Source organism: Amblyomma mixtum, chromosome 2, assembly GCF_055824585.1.
Source record: "Amblyomma mixtum isolate Tamu chromosome 2, ASM5582458v1, whole genome shotgun sequence".
Classification (NCBI taxonomy): domain Eukaryota; kingdom Metazoa; phylum Arthropoda; class Arachnida; order Ixodida; family Ixodidae; genus Amblyomma; species Amblyomma mixtum.
In genome coordinates this window covers 271,959,283-271,979,333 of record NC_143013.1, presented here as the reverse complement: position 1 = coordinate 271,979,333, position 20,051 = coordinate 271,959,283, and the positions used below count along the sequence as shown (strand labels likewise).

General features: G+C 47.9%; 1 protein-coding gene across 1 annotated transcript; it reads right to left on the bottom strand.

Moving 5' to 3' along the window:
- Positions 1 to 1,962: 1,962 nt before the first annotated feature.
- Positions 1,963 to 19,179, bottom strand: LOC149364031 (membrane metallo-endopeptidase-like 1). Its single transcript, XM_089567507.1, has 9 exons — positions 19,057 to 19,179; positions 18,490 to 18,561; positions 18,049 to 18,179; positions 14,050 to 14,185; positions 12,091 to 12,264; positions 10,059 to 10,214; positions 7,883 to 8,053; positions 6,573 to 6,931; positions 1,963 to 3,391 (listed from the first exon to the last, which is right to left on the bottom strand). The coding sequence occupies exons 1-9, from the start codon at positions 19,177 to 19,179 to the stop codon at positions 1,963 to 1,965; spliced, it is 2,751 nt and encodes a 916-aa protein (XP_089423633.1).
- Between the last annotated feature and the right edge of the window lie 872 nt (positions 19,180 to 20,051).

Here is a 20,051-nt window from a genome sequence, read left to right as displayed (position 1 = left end):
TAATACAATGCGTGCGATGATGCAGGTAAATTCTTAATGGGAAAATAGAGATAACACCAAGTCATATGGAACAGAACAGAATAAGATACGTAAGCGCAGCATTGCCAGGTGTTATCACCGAATCTTTACGGGACGCTAATGTATGGAAAAAACTTTTTGCGCAGTCACGTAATCGCTGTTCGGAGCAGTCACGTATGCTCTATACGCTGTTAACACCACCACATGACTGCGTCACGAGGCAGAACTATACCAATAAACGTTTTTTTTTTTTTTTCAGGAACTCTCATCCCGAAACTTTTGACCGGGACATTACTTGATAACATGCAGCAAACAGAGCTGTGAATCTACTAACGAGGCTTGAATTTCTCGAGTAATATTTCATCCGCGTGAGTGTTCGAACAACGAATCGAGTCGTTGGTGGGAAATGTTACCCATGGAGCTAGCCCCACAGCTCGAGCTCAGTAAAGCACAACCGAATAATCCCTCCCACCTCCGTATACCTCACCTCTCAAGCCCATTAGATATTCTGACAGGAAACCGTTAAGTTGAACACACCACGCTTATATTTAGGCACTCTTCACTTCCAACAGTAACAAATTTCGCTATTTCTTCAATGCCAGTGCACAAGAAAATCAGGTTGCTGGCGGACTTTTAAGACGTTCATCGTGTGAAGTGGTTTTTCGACTAAAAGCGAAGGACAAAAAAACGCAGTCAGTGGCACTCTCCTTCCCGCTCTCATCTTAAAAGTTTCTGGGCGGTTAGAGCGCCACGCCGCACTAAGTTTTTTCGCCACAAAAATGTGCACACTGCATGCGAAGAGTCACATAAATGTATGCAAATGTTCCGCATAAGAAAAAGGCTTCGATGACCATGCACTCGCTCAAAAACTGTGCCAAGACAATCACCCAACCAACACGGGAATAAAGGCGGTTACAAAAGTTTCTGGGCGGTTAGAGCGCCACGCCGCACTAAGTTTTTTCGCCACAAAAATGTGCACACTGCATGCGAAGAGTCACACAAATGTATGCAAATGTTCCGCATAAGAAAAAGGCTTCGATGACCATGCACTCGCTCAAAAACTGTGCCAAGACAATCACCCAACCAACACGGGAATAAAGGCGATTACAAAATACGAAAACGAGGACCTTCTTCGGAGTATTCTGTTGCATAGTCTGTTAGAACAGCTTTGCAAGGCGGTGATCATCTCCGAACACCTTCCGTTAGCAGAGTGCAAGAAACTTCAAGCGTAATTGCAAGTATACAAAGTTAAAATGACGCAGAAAACAATTTCACCTGTTTGGCATATTCTGGACGCCCAATGATTAATTATGCTACTTTTAAAAAGCAAGCTATAAAACAGATGTCCAAATGTGCGCGTAAATCACAAGGATGGATGTCCTACGTATGGCACTAAAAAATAGCTGTTCATCGCTTATGCGTTCAGGGCACGGTGTAAGAATGGCAAGGCAAGAGATCCTAGGGATCTTCGAGCAGAAGTAATAAACTCTTAATAATGATAATACGTAAAGGAATAGCACGAACTTTGCGTACTACGCACGCAGTGATGCCTCAAGGTCAATGAACTAACGTGCTTTGGCCCGGTGTGCTAAAGACACGACTGCCTATATACACGCCTATATACAAAGGAAGAAATTACGACTGACGACACGCACAAAGTTTCCGAACAATGCGGTATACGCACAGCAGAATACAAGAAGTTTCTGCATCTTGCATTAATAAACGTTCAAAGAGTAACATCGATCTATTAAACAATCCCAAAAGTGCACACGCAAAGAGGTCACGAAAAGGTCGCAACAGAGACGTCCGTCACGGTCTAACGTATTTTTCACTTTGTATGAACGAATCAGTTGAGTTATTAAAATATGCAAGATGGTCTCGCTCTTGACGGAATACACTGAACTTATTTAGCGGTTAGGGTTGCTGGGCTTTCGGGATGCGGACTCAGGATTCGAAGAAGGTGCACTTCTTGAGCGGGTTCATGGGTGAACCTACGGGGCAGTGGAAGACGTCGGCGAACGTGCGGAAGTTCTTCAGAGGCAGGTTGCACAGCTTCCCCGCTTCGGAGTCGTCTTTGAGGCTGCACATCGTGTGGCAGAAAGTGAGAAAGAACACCTGGTCGTCCGTGTAGTCCTCCAGGTTAGCGAGGTGCATCACGTCGGCAGAGGAGCCCTCGATAGAGGCGACGGCGTGCTTGTAAGCACGATACAAGGCCTCCAGCGCGGGCACGTGAGGGAACAACTCGACACGATGGGCAGTGTCACCTACCGAGGACGAACCGTTGCCCTCGATCTTGTCACCGGAGTCGAGGTCGCACGACAGCTTGCTCTTGAAGTCGGCCGACTCGGTGGGCCCCCACCAGGTGTGAGCACTTCCTTGCGAGTCGACGAGTGTGCCTATGGCGTCGAAGGAACGACTCAACTCGCGCGCCACGTACGTCCCCAAGCCTCCGAAGTTCATGGCGAACGTGCCGTCCGGTGCGTACAGTGGCGTTTCCAGAGCGGCGAGGGAGATGCGCAGGGAGTTCGGGTAGTAGAGGTACTCGACCAGCGGACCCGCCGCATCGAAGAGCCGCCTGCGGTACACTTCTTCGTAAAGGTCACTGCCCATATACCTTCTAAGCGTCCCAGAGTGCATAATGAAGTAGTCGATGAAGCTCATGGCCTTGACCCCCTCCTTCACTTTGGTGAAGTCGCTGTACAAATTATCTACGCCGTTGGGGTCGAACAGGCGCTCGGAAGGCAATATGTCGAGCTTCAGACCGGACAGCTTCAGCTTCGCTTCGTGAGCCGCGCTTTGGCCGATCCAGGACAGGCCCCCGAGCTTTTCTTGGAACATGCGCGCTATCTTATCGACGAACGCGTGCAGGCTGGCGCGGCTGGAGGCGTTGAAGCGCTCGCGTACATGCGCGGCCGCACTGCGGATGCCGAGACGAGAGTCCACTTGAAGGATGCACGCGGCCGCCTTCTCTTCCCGCGTAGACACTCCGGCCGCGAAGCGCAGGTTGTGCGCCTCGCCGGCGATCCACAGGAAGCGCTCGACGAAAACCCACGCGACACCTTCCAGAAGCCGCTCGGTCCTCGATGCGTACGCCACGAAGAGTTTGTCTAGTTCTACAAGAAGAACGTTGCTGTACGCAAGGACCGTGTCGTTAGCGTCCAGCAAGATCTTGCTGCCGTTCAGGTGCTTGGACAGTAGCTGGTGCCAGAGGTCAGCACCGACTGATGGCATGTAATCTTCGAAGGCGTACAGCGGAAACCACAGCTGAGAGCTGGTCGGGGCTTGTGTCGCCGTACGGGCCACGTCGTAGAGGGCGTCCTCGGCTTCCCTTAGCGCCGTCGTGTTGACAGTGTTCGTCTTAGCTTTCAGCAAGCTGCAAGAAGCAATTAGAAAATGCTCCTTATGGCCTGCTCTGCCTACGACCGCCACAGCCGGGATCGAACCCGCGTCTTTCAGGTCAGCAGAAAGACGTGGGTTCGAACCCGGCTGCGGCGGTCGAATTTCGATGGAGGCGAAATTTTAGAGGCCCGTGTACTGTGCGATGTCAGTGCACGCTAGTAAATGTGAGTCCATTACTTCTACTTCTATTCCTTGCCTTACTGACCTCCTATGAACAAACACAGGTGCTTCCGAAACGAACTTTTTTGCCCTTCAGGTGTCTAGCGACATGTGAGAATGGTTAGGAGTGGTTCGTACCGCCACTATTTTGTTCGCTGCGAATCTCGGAACAACAGGGCAAAATATGAGCTCTTTTGGTGCCGCGAGTAATTTGTAATTCAAATTTTAAAACTTCTCCTGACCCGCGTGGCATTCAGGCAACACTGGCGCGCTCGCGATCCATGACGACATGAATTGGCAGCCACGTGCTTGCTCGCGGATGAGCTGCGCACTGCGCGTAGAGAGCGTTAGAGAGAGGGTTGTTCGTTGTTCGAGTCAAAAGTGCGGAGGGGTGAATGGGGGAAGGGAGAAGACAGGACAGGGGGACCAAGACAACAAAAGCCTGCGTCCTTTCCTTTTCTGCCTGGCTTCTGTTCGATGTCATTTCAAGCTAAAATTAGCGCGTAGAGTCGTACTTATTTTAAGTACGCATAACAACATCGTGGTTAATACCTCGAACATAACACCACGATTTTTCAATAGATCATGGCATGACCCCTTTAATGTGGCAGTTTAATGTGTTTGCTTTGTTAGAGTATATGATTCATGATAGTGACATGCTATAAATTTTGGAAATATTTATGGTAGAAATTTTCAACAATACTACCACCGAGCTGCATGCTAGTCGAGGCAAGAAACGATAACTATTTTATAGGTCTACTGCGGTAATGTTTCCACAGAACATGAACAGTCTATGGCGTGACAACCTGATCAAAAGGCTACTCGTCTGCATATCTTGCAAACAGATCTGTGTACACTCTGTAATCTGCATATGTTAGCGACTCTCGATACGTTGTTCGCCGGGGCTGTGTTAACATTCAGGATTTTACACTGGGTTTTGGAAGTGTCGCCGGTGTTGCAGCTCGCGGCAGCAGTAGCCAACGCCTACGCGTTCCAACCAGTCAAGGCCCACGCAATAACTAATCCTGGGTTGCGTACTCTGGTTATATAGCCTCCATGCCCGAGCTGGTAGGATACTGCAGTCTCTCTTAGGCAACCTCCCAAATTCCATTGGAAAAAAATGAACCATTTTTTAGCCTGTTTTGAGAGAAAGCTGACCACAGTAGCTGGAGTGCACTCCCCCCCCCGCTTCAGCACCGAAGGACCGCAAACCTGCCCATCAAGGCCCACCTGAGTAATGTTCTAACTGGCTAGCAAGTGCCCGCAGATGTTCGTCGTCACTCAAAACGGCGACGTTGACTGCTGACACCAGAGAAAGCTCGATATGCTCCTACTGCCACAAAAGGAAATGCCAGTGGCACTGAGTAGCAGAGCTGGTTATATCTCTGTTTTCAGTGAAGTAGCGTCTTTGTCGTTAGAATGAGGTAATATATCGATACAGGCCAACCTTAAGGAGTATAGACACCCAACTCTTGGGTGCGTGTCTTCTTTGTATGAGAAGCAAGGCATTTTATACATGGATTACCACGTGGTATTCTCCTACGACATCTAAACAATTTATAATCGAATTTCTTTCCCGTGCTATTTCGGTTTCGGTTTCAACAGCCAAACGATGACTAAGGTCAATGTGTGGTTATGATCACGTGAGACATAAAAGAACTGCAATATAATCGTTGTTTCTACATTCGTTGTCATTCAGGCTCTTGAGGAAGGCTGGCTTCAGCACTGTAGTGAATCAAAACGATAAAGCAACAATTATATTGCAGTTTTTCCATGCTTCACCTGACATATAACCACACTTTGACGTTACAGCGATTGACAGCCGTTGACGTTCGGCTGTTGAAACTGAAACACCATTACAGGAAAATTCGACCATAAATTATTTAGCGGTCATAGGCGAATACCACATGGTGATTAAGGCATAGTAGTGTCTTCCGCATCGCTGTAGAGAAGAAAACATGCCACCAAAAGTAGGTGTCTATACTCCTTTAAACTAGTCCTAGCCGTCCTTTAAGTGACAACGATGACATCCTCTGGGAAACTCTTAGGTTAGTTTTTTCTGCAGTCTTTTCTTACAAACTGCTCACGTGGTTACGTGGTTAACCATTTTGGGTTTCAAGCTCAGTATTATAAGCGAGATAATGATTTATGTTGTCTCTTGGTGTGTCATCTCTTATAGGTCAAGCTCTGAGATAGCTATCTGGGTCTGCATTGTCACCAAATACGGCTTCTGGGCAATCGGCAGCACAGGCTGCCGTTAGCAAGTAAGCTGGTTTTTTGGCAAATTCACTGTGTGCCCCCCCCCCCCCCCCTCCAATCTTCTTATAGGACTGGTAAAATAATATAACAAAGAAAGCGGCTGCAGCAAATAGCCAGTGGATAGTTAAAACCACATTGAAACTGTCTGAAGTCATGTCTTGTGTATGGCCCGAAAAAGCGTTCAGCAAGTGTCATTTCTAGCATTTCCAAGATGAAGCCAGGGCATTTTGCTTCTTTGGAGCCGTGCCGCTCATATATAAGATACCATAACATATTGCAACATCTTTATTTCAACATCATTTATTTCTCAAGCACATTTAGGAAGGAATCGTCTCGTATGATAAGTATTATTTCAGCGCATGATGCTGGTGCAATACAACGCATTGAGAACATGTTCCAACAATGAAGACAAAAAGTAAAAAAAACTAAATAAAAATCTTTCTTCATACGCCACTAACACTACCACTCGAAAGACATGTTCATTCAAAAACTGAAACGTACAGATATCAATTAGAACAAATCGAATCAGATTAATTTCTGTTCGTGAACTAAGGTGAAAGTAGATTCTCATCAGCGTGGCGGTTTGGCAGATTTTGACTTCAATATTAAACTAGTAAGTGATTAGTTTATAAACAGTCCTGGAGCGCTATGTTTGTATGTTAGATTTTACACCACCCCGCAGGAGGATTTCCTCTCTGCTCAGAGTGCCCATTATGCGAAATAAGCGTCAAAAACACCTGCAGTGGGCGGCCACGTAGCCCTCGTAGCTGCCCCACAGTTTGAGCTCCTTGCGACGGCGCCTCATGCCGTCCCACAGCGTGCCCCTGTCCAGGAAGAGAGTGGCGGTCCTCGGCTCCCGGCTGCGCCAGACGCGCACCGCAAACAGCAGGTTGATGTTCCAGCGGAGGGCCAGCTTGAGCAGCACGTCCAGAGGGTGCAGCGTGGCCTCCTGTCGCTGTTCGGGCCACAGCAGACCCAGCGACCGCTTCCAGGCCGCGAAGCGCTCCACGCCGGCGCCCGGGTTGCCAGACTTTGGGTCCATGCAGCTGGCGAAGAAGGCGGCCACAGAGCCGACCGTAGTGCTGGCGTTGGATTCCTGCGGAGACGGGGCCGCAATTGTCTGACGTTGGTGAAGTTCAACGTCCTTCAGCCAAAGCTCAGAAAGACAGCAATGGTGATGTACCGCAATGCATTGTTCGCGTATCCACGTAGGTTTTATCTGGCTAGCCCAGCTGTTTGCGTTCTTGTGTGCTCAAGACGAGCACTTCCAAGATGACTTTATCGATAGGCCTCTTCTAGACGACGTCATCGGTGCACGTTGTGACCAGTGCAGTTTGCAACGTAAAACGTTCGGCTGCTGGCAGAATGCTTCAGCAGCTGGAGCACATACTGGGACTGATGTGATCGCGTGCGGAAGAAATGTAGCGGAGAGTGATTAAACAAGAAAGTTGGGCTAGTTGGTGCTGGGTCACTGGCTGCTGCATGTTAACTAGCGCGAATAAAGAAGCGTAAACTGTAATGGCAACTGTAATATAATGGTAACTGTAACGGTCTGCTTCTCTGTCTCTGTCGGCTGTTTTATTCTCGCTAGTTAATATGTCGCAGCCAGTGGCGGGGAGCAGTCAGGAAAGCAGAATAGGCTATTTTTTCCATGCAGGAGACTACCCTTGGGGTTACATTGTTCGCAGCTTGAGTGAGGTCCACTGTAACAGGCGTTCCTGACGGAGGGGCCAATGGGGATCGTCCTCGAACAAAGCAAAAGTTCTTCGTCATGAAAGTTCTTGACTAAATTAGTTGGCACCTGGATAGCTTATTACGGGCTCAACCCAGCTGTCTTGTTCATTTCATCCCGAAAGCTCCAATTTTTTCATCTTAAACTTGTTACTTTTTTTTCTTTATTGCAGACATTTTTCAGGGAGTATCGCGCCCTGAAAGACGGCTTTGAGATTAAGAAAATAAGACTGCGCAAACGTTTCTCGGATGACAGCTTACGCTGAGGCCTTGTCCAGAAATAAAGGTTACATACAAAGAGGTTGCAGATGCGCACCTTCTTCAGCGCGTTCAAGGTTTTGAGCATCGCGCCCAGGAGCACCTCGTAGTGGAATGGCAGCCGAAAGAGACGCTCCCACTTGCCGCATGTGTGGCCGTAGAAATTCTCGCACGGCTCGACATTTGGGTCGATGGCCAGGGCCAGCTCGTAGGCGTGTTTGCGGCAGCCCTGCGATGATGCGCCCAGCGCTGAATTTCCGCCGGGGAACGTTTTATTTTCGATCGAGGTGTTCAGCGCGTAGTTAAATGCGAAATTTTAAAATAATTTCACAAAAGTGTTCTGCTCTTCTTTAGTAAAGCGCCAGTTGGTTCAAACATCACGCGCCTGTTAGTTTACTGAGAAGGTTTCCGTAGAAGCGCTCAGCTGCACAGTTGTCCGCACGAAAAGTTAAGGCGGGACTTTCGTCACGGAAGTGCGTACGATAATGCCAAGTGTCAATGCGTTGAGGAAATTCACCTGGCTTACTTATCGACTTGTGGTCCACGCATGCCCACCGTAAAGCTGTCGTTTTCCGTGTTGTATGTCGCTATGTGTGATAGCAGACTCAAGTATTAACGCGTGACCTTAGTGCACGCCGCAGACACTTTTCTGCGTCAAACATAAGCGCCTCAGTGTGTTCAACTTCATATTGCAAAGAACAAAGGCGTATTCGGAGACTTCAATGGCACGTACCTAAATTTGCCTTCAGACTATGCGCACACAGTTCCTAACATATCAAGCGTAGCCATTAGCTTCAAAACTTGCAGTCCTTGCATGCCATTAGTCCCCATACAGCACTGACTAACTTAAACCGCCTCAGACAAAGTGAAAGTGTGTTTCAACAAGCATTCTAAGGTGCATTCTATTCTAATGCTTATGAAACAACCATGGACCGACTCTGGGAAAACAATAAGATGGAACGCAAAAAGCAGCTGCCAGTGCACTGCGTTAGAAAGCCGTGCAGTGGCTAGGTCACAGGGGACTCAACATGTGCGGCCGTATTAGCTGCTTCTTACGTCGCTACAGACACGCGTTTTGCCTCAAATTATGCAATAACTCCTCCAGTCGTTACGCATTGATCACAATGCAGAAACACACTTAGCCAGAACCCTTTAGCAATTTCAAAAAGATGGTAACACGTACAATAAACATTACATGCTACATTGTACATCCTCAGAATGATCCTCAAGACAGGCCTTTAGTCTCCCCTAATAGTAAAACAAATGATATTGTGAGGACGGAAGTGTCGGAGCTGAGTGCATAGCTGCAGAAAGAAGGAAGGAAGCGCTAGAAACAGGAGAACATATGGTGAGAATCGGAGAGTAGCACTGTCTTCACTGTCACAGTTGCGTTGTCAACGAAACCTTCAAAACCATTTTCACAAACGGCGCTCCATGGTCAGTCTTAACAAGCCAAAACAAAGGAAATCGTTGTGAAAATCAAATTTCACGAACACGCTCTCTGAAACGCTACCGCAAGCGTTTTGCTCCAGCCTGATCGCCCTCATTTATATATATTCCTATTCATATTACGTATCTCGACGTGGGCACCCACGGCTTCACCGGATGACGTGCGAGGCCGGTGTCACAATGAAGCAGCCCTACAGCCCACACGTTGTCACTTAAAAATTGATATGTTCCACCTGGGTCACAAAGGTATTTCGGGAAGTTGCCTGAGTATACAGCTAAAAATTCCCAAGGCTGGCGACAGGCTCATGCAGGGAACAGTAACATGTAGCCAGGGATAATCCATGACGCAAATAACAAAAAAAGCAGGACACAGTGATGAAAACTCCTCAGCGCTCCCATATTCTGTTCACTGCGTCCTCTGTTTCGTTGGTTTGTCCTTCGTGCTATAAGTCTGCACCACCAATCCGCAAACCCCAAGCTAGCCATTATAAAAATGGTCTATAGACTATTGCGTTCCTACAGATATTTTTTTCTATTCATATAGACTGTATAGACAAAAGTCTACTAAAGGTGTTTGGCCATAAATCTATAGATTGTCAATAGACTGTCTATAGCATTTGTCTTCCCTACAGACTGTTCCCTAGGATTTGTGTATAGAGATTCTGTAGACTTACTAGACAGAAGTCTACGGACAGTTTATAAACTGTCGAATTTTTTTTTTGTAAGGGCTAGACGACTGTGCCGGAAGGTTTCGACTCTTCCCCGAAAATCGATGGGCAGCCTACCGGCGTCTCGCAGATGGCCAGCGTGGGCTGCGGGGCGTCCTTACGGGTCCTCAGGATGACGACCACGGCCGCCGCCAGCAGCGTGCCCGCAGACACCACCACGCCGGTCAGGACGAAGCGTTCGAACGCCTTGCTGCGCGACTTCTTTCGGCGAGCCTGCGCGCGCTGAATGGCACCCAGGATGTGAAGTCCAAGGTCACTCGGGAGGGAGAGAGAGCCGGCGTCAAATCTCACAGAGGACCGCCGCTATCCTCTTTACTTCATTACGTTCCATCGTCCTCCTAGGCTCGTCTTGAGCACAAGGGAAAGTTTAGCTAGTTGGGGCATGATTATTTACCGAAAATAGCAGACGGTTTAGCATGGATAAGCGCGGAAATTCGTGAGTAGCATTAGTTACGGTGGGCACTCCAGGTCTTAACGTGCTAAAGGCATTTGGCCTAAAGACTTTTATCATAAAGGCCTTTGGCGTAAAGGCCATTACCCGGAAGGCATTTACCATGAAGGTCTCCACCCTAAAGGCCTTTACCTTGATGGTATTTACCTTGAAAGATTTTTATCCAGGTGAAGGCCTGCCTCAATGCATGTATGTACGTACAGTCTTTGTCAAAAGTAACCAGTCTGCACGTTTTTCTTCTCAGTTGTATATTAAAGTTATTATGCCAGCCCTCAAGCTCTAAATGTCTGTATGGTAAGAATAACCCCTGTTCTCACCTCCAAGGAACTTTCTCATCTTTAGGGAAGCCGTGAGAGCTCCGTTATACGAATGAGAAGCAAACCATGGAGCCTGGTTACTTTTGACAAAGATTATACATGTACACCCTTTGCCAAAAGTAACCGAGCAACAGGTTTTTGCCTCTCAACCGCATAACGGAGCCTTCAAGGCACCCCTAAAGACCGAAAGGCGTCAGAACCTGAGGAAAAGGGTTCACCTTACTTTACACAGATTCGGAGCTTAGGGGCTGCCATAAGTGCTTCGCTACACGGCTAAGGAACAAACCACCTATGCCCGAAGGAAGACGCGACTAGTAGTGCTACTGCGCTAAAGCAGCGCAGGGACAAAAGAGGGTACGTGCAAGTAGACAGCACCGGCGCCCTGACGTTTTTGGTAAAGAAACTTCTCTCCAACCACAGCTTGAACTACTATTCAGTTCCATCATCAGAGCCAGGTGAACTGTGAGGCAATGCAAGCCTACTCCTGAGTACCAACTTTTTGTGCTACCTCTTGAGATACGCTGTTGAACCTTTTTTTCCACATGGTGTAAAGTGCGTAGTTGCCAAGGAGAGAGGGTAGGGAGGAGTGTTTGCTATATGCATCCCTTCGCCTTTTCATGAAACCTTCCGTGCCGAGTCAGCCCGTGGTGTCTTCTCTTCCTTTTTGCGTGCCTCGTTTAGGTTCCGTTGTTTTCTATCATTAAGCACTACCTGCTCCCTGATCGATCTTTCCCACAGCTATGCTCCCCTTAACAGCGTTCGTTGCTGCAGTCACCCTCCTCCCCCCGACATCTCGTCCACATGAAATGAAAGGTGATCGGCTCCATTTTATTGCCAACAGCCCCTGAATGAGGCAAATTAACGGACTATCCTGATGGCCATGACCAACGGTGGTGACGAAAATAGGAAGCGGGAAATGGTGACCTCGAAATGGCATTCCTTGCAACTATTTTTCATGGCAGGAGTGTTTACAGGTCTTAAATTATTTGTCTTGCGTGGCTTTCACGCTCGGCGCCAAAAGCTTCTGCGAAGATTTATGCACAAAACACGGCAGGGCCGATGCATACCTTCGTGCCTGTATCCCATTTCCTCGTTTTTCGTCACTCTTCGTGAGCATTGCGCCTCAAGATTACTTTCTACCAGCTACCTCCCAGAATTAAACGTAACTCTGCGTTCACCTTCTCAGAAAAAACATTAGCCTCCTTCAAGTCCGCTGCAGATGAAAATCATCGCCATTGACAACACCATTCCGAACATCTTGCGTCACCAGGCTGCTATTTCTGCGCGGTACAAAGTGGGGAGTACAGGGGCTGGCACTCACACTGGTGCCAGGACTTCCGCTCCTTTGGCCCTTGCGTGCCGAGGGGCGCGGGGAGCCGCTGCCAGAATGGGACTTCACGACGGGGGACGCCATCTTGGCGCTCGCCATCTCGGCCTTCTCGCAGGTCATGCCCGTTAAGGCAGCCCCGGCAGAGATGCTGAGCCCACGGACGTCCTGCAGGCGTAGGAGGTTCGCAAGAGCGTCCCTTCGTGTGTACCCACCAGCTACGTTTAGTGCTTGCGACGAAGTGGTTCCAGAGAGAGCATGAAGTTGGGCTAAATGGCTCACTCCTTGGCAGCGTGTTATCGCTTAAACAGGGTGTTCGCGCACTCACAGTATTCATCATATATTCTGTATATTATACTATATTTTTTTAATTCGTACATGGAAGGCAACAGTAGTTCACGCATGTTCAACATTCTCGTAAAAAAATTTTGAAAATTGCAAAATTGTTAGACACTTATGAAAATTTTGATGGAAATTGTTCATTCTTCTGATATGTAGCACAAAATCTTTCTTTTAAAATGTCCATCGATCGCATCTAAAAGTTAACACTGCCATAGGAATACAATGGAAACACTTTTTGAAGATGGCGCAAACGTTAATAAAAAAAATACAAGACTATCGTCAGGTGATCTGCGGATATATTGACTATTATTTTAAAATCTTACATTCTATAAAAGAATTGCGGTCATATACGTTTTCCTGCTCAAATTTGCTTTTGTCCAGAATTTTTGGGTATGATTGGCAGCGAGGCGCCGGAAGTGGTAAGAGAATGTGTCTATTTAGGGTAGGTAGTGATCAAAGATCCGGATCACGAGAGTGAAATAACTAGAATAATAAGAATGGGAGGAAGCGCATTTGGCAAGCTCTCTCAGATCATGAATGGCAGTTTATCGATATCCCTCAAAACAAAAGTATATGGCTGCTGTATCTTACCGGTAACTCACCTAAAACGCAGAAACGTGAGGCTAACGAAGAGGGTATAACTTAAATATTAGACAACGCAGCGAGCAAGGGAAAGTGAAATGATTGCTGCAATGTGAAGGGATAGGAAGCGGGCACACTGGGTCTGGGCAATAGCAAAAGGCCCCATCCGGGCCTTTTGCTATTGCCTCCTGAGCCAATTTGTAGCAAATTGTCTCAAATAAATAAAGAAAGAAAGAAAGAAAGGAAGAAAGAAAGAGAGAAAGAAAGAAAGAAAGAGAGAAAGAAAGAAAGAAAGAAAGAAAGAAAGAAAGAAAGAAAGAAAGAAAGAAAGAAAGAAAGAAAGAAAGAAAGAAAGAAAGAAAGAAAGAAAGAAAGAAAGAAAGAAAGAAAGAAAGAAAGAAAGAAAGAAAGAAAGAAAGAAAGAAAGAAAGAATTATATGGCTCTCTTGCGTTAGCAAAAAGTGTGCGCCAATTTGCCTGCACGATGAAGTCGTTTTCTGAAGATAAATGTGTGAAAGTGCGATTGCGACAGATAGTGTGTGATAAAATGTTTCCGTGGGAAAAATTTCGTTGATAAGGTGCAATTAGTTAATTAAACTCGAAAAAACTCGAAAAGTACACTTAGACGTCAAAATAGCCATGGACGTCGATATAGGACAAGGACGTCAGAACAGCCGCACGTCGATATAGTATGTATGTGGACGTTTTGCTCTCCCGTTGCTCCAATGCGGGCCACCGCAGTGATCTCAAAGTTTCTTTTTTTAATTTTTCAGGCAAACTCTTACGGCTTCTTACCGAGGCGGCGAAGTAAGGCGTCAAATATTTGCATATTTCAGATCCTCGGGGGGAGAAACTCTCCGAAAAAAAGCGTTAAAATCGGCAAGGTTATAAGAAAATATGACAGCCTTCCACAATACCTGACATGAAGTTGCTTTGGTTGGCACCACTGCAATTGGCACAGCTTCTATCTGGCAATTTCAACAGCTCTAAAAGGGAAATTACATCAAATTGATATTGAAGGCATCTCACCCTCGGCTGATGTCCTTGGGCGGCAGAGTTGAGATTGGACAGCACGGCAGCGTCAGGAGGGTGCGATGCGGAGATTCCGGTCGTCGTGAGGTTTGCAGACGCGGCCAGGTCCGCCGACTTTGACGCACGCGCTGACCTGCACCGTCGAGCAGAAATGAACCGGAACAGGTTCACCCAGCACAATTTGTCGTCCAAGTAAACGCCTCGGACGGGACCTCAAAAATGCCATTACCTCCGCTAGTGAAAATGTGCTAATTCTGTCTGGTCCGCATCACTGTACAGTTTCGAAGTGATTTTCGCTTGTGCATAGAATGAACTTCGGTGCAAATGTCTTTAGTGCACGCTGCTGCTGGTAGATGCCGTTTTTTCGCGTTTGCCATTATATGTCGATGCACAGTATAATCATTGCAGAAAGATTTCTCACCTTTCAGATTTCTCATACCAGTCAGTTTAAGAGGCGTCTGATATGTGTACTTTTCCTCGAGCACGCTTGATCCATATACAGACAACGCAAACACAGGAAACATATTGAAGCGAGTCCTAACACTGAAGAAATAGATGTCTATCTAGCAGAAAATGATGGAGTACTGGAGCTTACTTTTTTGATAGGTTTTTAATGAGTGCATAGCGAGTAACCTGCCCTGAGCAGCAGCACGATCTGCATAGCTAATAGAGTTCTAATTTGTGTGAAGTGTTTGGATGTCTGTGGAAGCAAGCTATGACACGGAAACCTACGGTGGCATGAACTGAGCGATAAATTAGCGGAATATGTGGTGCAAGGTGCCCTTTTGCCCGTTGGTAAATACGGTGTAGTTTCCTGAACTGCAAAGCCAAAATTATATTGAAGGGCCACATGTAAGCGATAAACCCGAGGACAATTATTTTATAGTTACAATATTTTTTTGCTGCGCTGCGAGCACTGAGCTCCACAATGGCCGCATATCGGAAGCAACGCGACGAAGTTAGGCGTTTGATTGTGGCCGAGAAGACGAATTCATTTATGAGAAGCGCTACTGAACACAGAAGCAAGAGGATATATCTGGATCGCTATCGGCCACAGGCGGCTTGTACGCGGCCCAACTTCCCTTCGTAAAGAAAAACAAAGGATCGCTATCGGCCACAGGTGGTGGTGGTGGTGAAAAACTTTAATCAAAGAGAGCTTGAGGGTTAAAAAAAAATAATAATAACCCTGCTGCATGGTCGGTATCCTTAGTCCGGGACACCGCATGACGAGGCCCCGTCTCGCGCCCGCTTGACCAGAGCCCTTTGGGACTCCAGTGTGGAGCAGTTGAGGAGGGCAGTCTCCCATGCCTCTCGGGTGGGGGTGGGGGAGGGGGGAAGATGAGGATTCTGAGTACATGCCCACACCATGTGAAAGATATCGCAGATCTCTCCACAGTGCGGGCAGCGCCCATCTGTGTTCGGATCGAAGTGTTTTGCTATTGCAGGACAGAGAAGGGTTCCTGTCTGCAGGCGCCGCAGAGTTCCATGTCCATGTTACGCGGGAGCGGAGCGACCAAGAGCATGTGGCGCCACAGGCGGCTTGTACGCGGCCCAACTTCCCTTCGTAAAGAAAAACAAAGGGAAAGAGAAAAATGTACAGACTCGCAGGAAGAACGCTGTGTGCAAATGCTGCAGTAAAGCATTCCTACCGGTTGCCGGTGAAAAGAAAGCTCTTCTGCTTTATATGCTATAGTTTCTACTTCGTGTTCAAATTCCTATTCTAATTTAAAGCTCCCACCTGTCTTCGTATACCTGCGACGCCAGGTAGAAGTTATACATGGCCATGTACAAATCACCGCCATCACCATTATTATCAGCCTGACAAAGCCCACTGCGGGACAAAGGTCTATCCCGTATCTCTGTCCTGCGCCAGCTGCGGCCACCTTATCCCAGAAGACTTCTTAATCTCATCCGCCAACCTAACCTTCTGCCGCACCGCCTACGATTGCCTTTTTGTTTAGTACGCAGTCCGTTATCCTATAGACGACCATCGGTTATCTTGCTTTCGCATTACATGCCCTGCCCAAGCCCATTTCTTCCTCTGGATTTCGATCAGGATGTCATTAACCCACGTTTGTTACCTGACCCAGTGTGCCCGCTTCCTATCCCTTCACGTTACACCTATCATTTTTCTTTCCATAGCTCGCTGCGTTGTGCTTAACTTAAGCTGAACCCTCTTTGTTAGCCTCCATGTTTCTGCCCCATAGGTGAGTTACCGGTAAGATACAGCAGTTATATACTTTTGTTTTGAGGGATATCGATAAGCTGCCAATCATGATCTGAGAGAACCTGCCAAATGCGCTCCATCCCATTCTTATTCTTCTAGTTATTTCACTCTCGTGATGCAGATCTACGGTCACTACCTACCCTAAGCACACATATTCCCTTACCACTTCTGACGCCTCGCTCACTACGCTCTATCCTCTTCGACAACATCGTCATCGTCAAAATCCGATCCATCCAAATTTTCATCCTCGCTTCCACTTGGGCACTCGAAAATAATTACCTGGAGTCAGGCGCTGTCAGCATATCAAGAAAACGTTGTTTGACATCAGTATATTTACTTAGGTCGCATCTGCACAACTTCTATAAAGGTTCACTTGCTGCAAAGAAAATAAGTGCCTCTGTTGCTCCGACATAGGTGCTATAAGAAATCGTACTTTTTCGTACATTTCTCTGGAAGGTCGGACGCCAGATTCCTGGGTGTCACAAACGTGCATGTAAGCCGAACGAGCTGGTATGCTTGGCAAGGTGCAGTCCTAGAAGCATGAAACTGCATAGGTATATTCGCTAAGCTTTCAGAAAACGGCTGTCAGTGTTCACAACAAAGTACTGCGCGTGTGGAAGCGAGCAATTCAGAAAAAATTATCAGGGGCATCTCCTGTGGTTTGGCTGTGGCTTGACCAATGGCTATCCTGAGTAGAATTGCGGAAGCAACGGCGCGGCAATCGCAGCGGCGGCGGCATCTCAGGGGGCACTTTTACTATCTAAAGTGCGTAGCGGCGAAAGCGTTTTTCGCACCACTTTGACTGCCTCTGTGGCACTGGTGACGTCACCACTAGATGACGTCACACACAATTGATGACGAAGTAATGACAATTTACTAATTAATGGCTAATTACTGAGTAATGACTAAATGCTAATTAAGTACTGATTAAAGGCGCTTAAGCGTTGCCTTTAGGAGTGGAACGCGACAGCGTGTTGTAGCGCTGCCGGGAGTCCACGGAACGCCACCACCCGTTCGGCGCGATGCCTTGCCCTCTGAACGCAACGTTTTTTGAGGAAAGGAAATGGCGCACGAATCCTCTGTCATCTCGGTGGACACCTGAACCGCACCGTACACAAAGGAAGGAAGTGAGAGTGAAAGAAGAAAGAGAAAAAGGGGCCGTAATGAAGAAAATGAAAATTGTATGAGAAAAGGAAATTATGCAGTAACTGTCTCACACTAGCTCCTTGCGCATGCGCCGCTGGGGCTTTCCAGGGCTCCGCGAAATCGCTCACGCCTAGCGTAGTATTGCTTCCGCAACAAAACGACGCCCAGTTACTGCCTTTGTTGGCTGCCCGCTCAGTCCATGATCTCGACGCTCAAAATGTTGTCCTGCGGTAATCGTGGCATCATCTATTGACAGCGAGCCCAAGCACCAACTGTCACATGTGTGAAAGCTAGAAGCATGGGGTTTCATTATATTTTCTACTTTAAAAAAACACTGAACGAAAACTGCCACGTTTGTGGCGCCTGTGATACAAATGGTTAGGCAGCGCCTTACAGAGAGATTTTTCTTTCTACATCCCAGCGGGGAACATTTATAATAAACACGAAAAGCGCAAGGAGGTGTAATATTACTGCCGCAGAGACAGGGTGGTTTAGCATGCCTCACACTGCTCATTAATTCTAACAAAACCGTGGGGCTTGTTCTAGCTGAAGAAATTCGCTTCATCTAGACCGAGCAAAAGACAGCCCCAACAAATGACGGCCGCAGTTCCCGCCGCTTGTACCTGTGGCGTGGCTCCCTGTTTGGCGACAGGTGGGAGGAGCGGGAGGCCTGCTTCTTGGGGCTGGCAGGAGAGGAGCTCCGCAGTGCCATGTCGGCGGCGGTCCTAGCGGCCTCGTCACTGCCTGCCATCGCCTGCGTGAGTTGGAGTCGGGTGCCAGAGCTAAGAACAACGCTAAAAAATGCCATGTGCCGAACTGCGCTAAAACATGGCGCTGGGATAGTTGAGTAGGAACTCGTACCAATGATTTACGGAGCACAAGGCAGGACGACGAGAAAGGTACCAACATATTCAGCACCGTGTACGCCCGTTTCTGGCTCAGTGTGAATCAGAAGGGTAGTGTAAGAAGCACGCAGCGTTACTTTATATACAGCAATAACGCACACTCCACGTTCTCCCGCAATTAGACTGAAGAACCGAAATTCACTAGCGGCTTTCACTCACGTTGGCCCTTGAGGGCCCGTCCAGGTTTTGTGGCTCCGTGGTGTACGCTTGGACGGTGCAGTCAGGTGGTGCCTAATGTCCAATGAGAGGCTGCAGAGACCAACAGAAAAAAGAAAGTGTCAGGGAACATGTTTCTGTTTACATTAAGCAACATTTGACCATATTTTTGTTATTCTAAGTATTGTAACGGCCGCGTCTACTGCGCCAGTACAGTGGTGCCGAAAGAGATTCGTAGGCAGGTTCCATACATCCAGGGCTCGGGTCCTCGTACTGCAAACTCCAAGCACCAGTAAGTTTTCAGCTGAAAGGAGTTCACTCCAGGCGAGAACGCGCCACAGCAAAATAGATGTATGCACTACGTGCATCGACCTTGCAATCAGCCGCCGTAAAAAGTCCTCTCAGAAGCGTTTGGCTTAGTTCACTGCAGCCGCGTCTAGCACTAAAATGGCGGCCACCAGGCTTTGCCGAAGAGTCTGTTAGCCGATCACGTACCTCACTCTCGGCGGTGACTGCAGGGGGCCACTAAACCAGTATCTTTGAAACTTTTCTGGATCCGGGGACGTGCACCGCTAGGCGTGGACTTGTCGGGACGGGTCGAAGGTCGAGGCGTAGCCCTGTTAGCGCTTCGAACATCCGCGTGCTGTTGTTGTTGTTGTTGTCCTCACGCGTTGCTCGCTTCTTCTGCTTCATCGTATAGAGGCACGTGCCCGGGATGAAACGGCTCGGCCAGAATATACCTTAACAAGGCATGCGAAAATTTTGGAGGGACATATTTGCTCTGGGCCAGCTGTAATCAGACGGCCAGTCTGGTGACGAGAAAATGAGAGCAGGCACATAAGAACGACTAGACTCGCGAAGCGCCTAACACACCCCGAAACAAAATGCACTTCATTTGTCTATATCAGTTCTTTTCTGGCTTCCTTTCGCATCAAGCGGGAAGTGCTATTAGTCCCGGTTCACGGCAAATTCAAGCAAAAATCGTTAGGAAACCACGGCGTGCCTGGGACCGAACATGACGCTGAGCCTGAGACGAGACAGTATTAATGGATCCCTTCAGCGGCCTGGACTCCTCTTTATCTCTTCCCATACATGGACTCTGTTCTTTCTTAATTTATTTTATTTTTATTTATTTATTTGATTTGCTGCTAGCCATGAAGTATAAGGTGGTCACATAACGCCTATAAACTAAACTATCGCACTGAACGAACTTTATATTAGCACTGAGGAAGCTGCTGACACCATGGGCGTCCGGAAGGGGGGGGGGGGGGGGGGGGCAAGGGTGAAACGGTTGCCCCCCCCCCCCCCCCCCCCCGGGAATTACGGATATTATTTATGCACTAGTTCCTTTTCGGTGCTAACCTACCGCCGCCCCCTTCCCTGGACATCGGGTGCCGCCCCTCCTGGAGAAAGTTCTGCGGGCGCCCTTGGCTGACACCTTAAATTTCCTCACTGTGCGCTGTTGTTTTTAGATTATGCCACCACCACATGTATAACCTCACCAGATGGCAGATAACTCTGGTTCTTACTGAGCCGTTCTTCCCTAAACCTTTGTATCGGCAGCC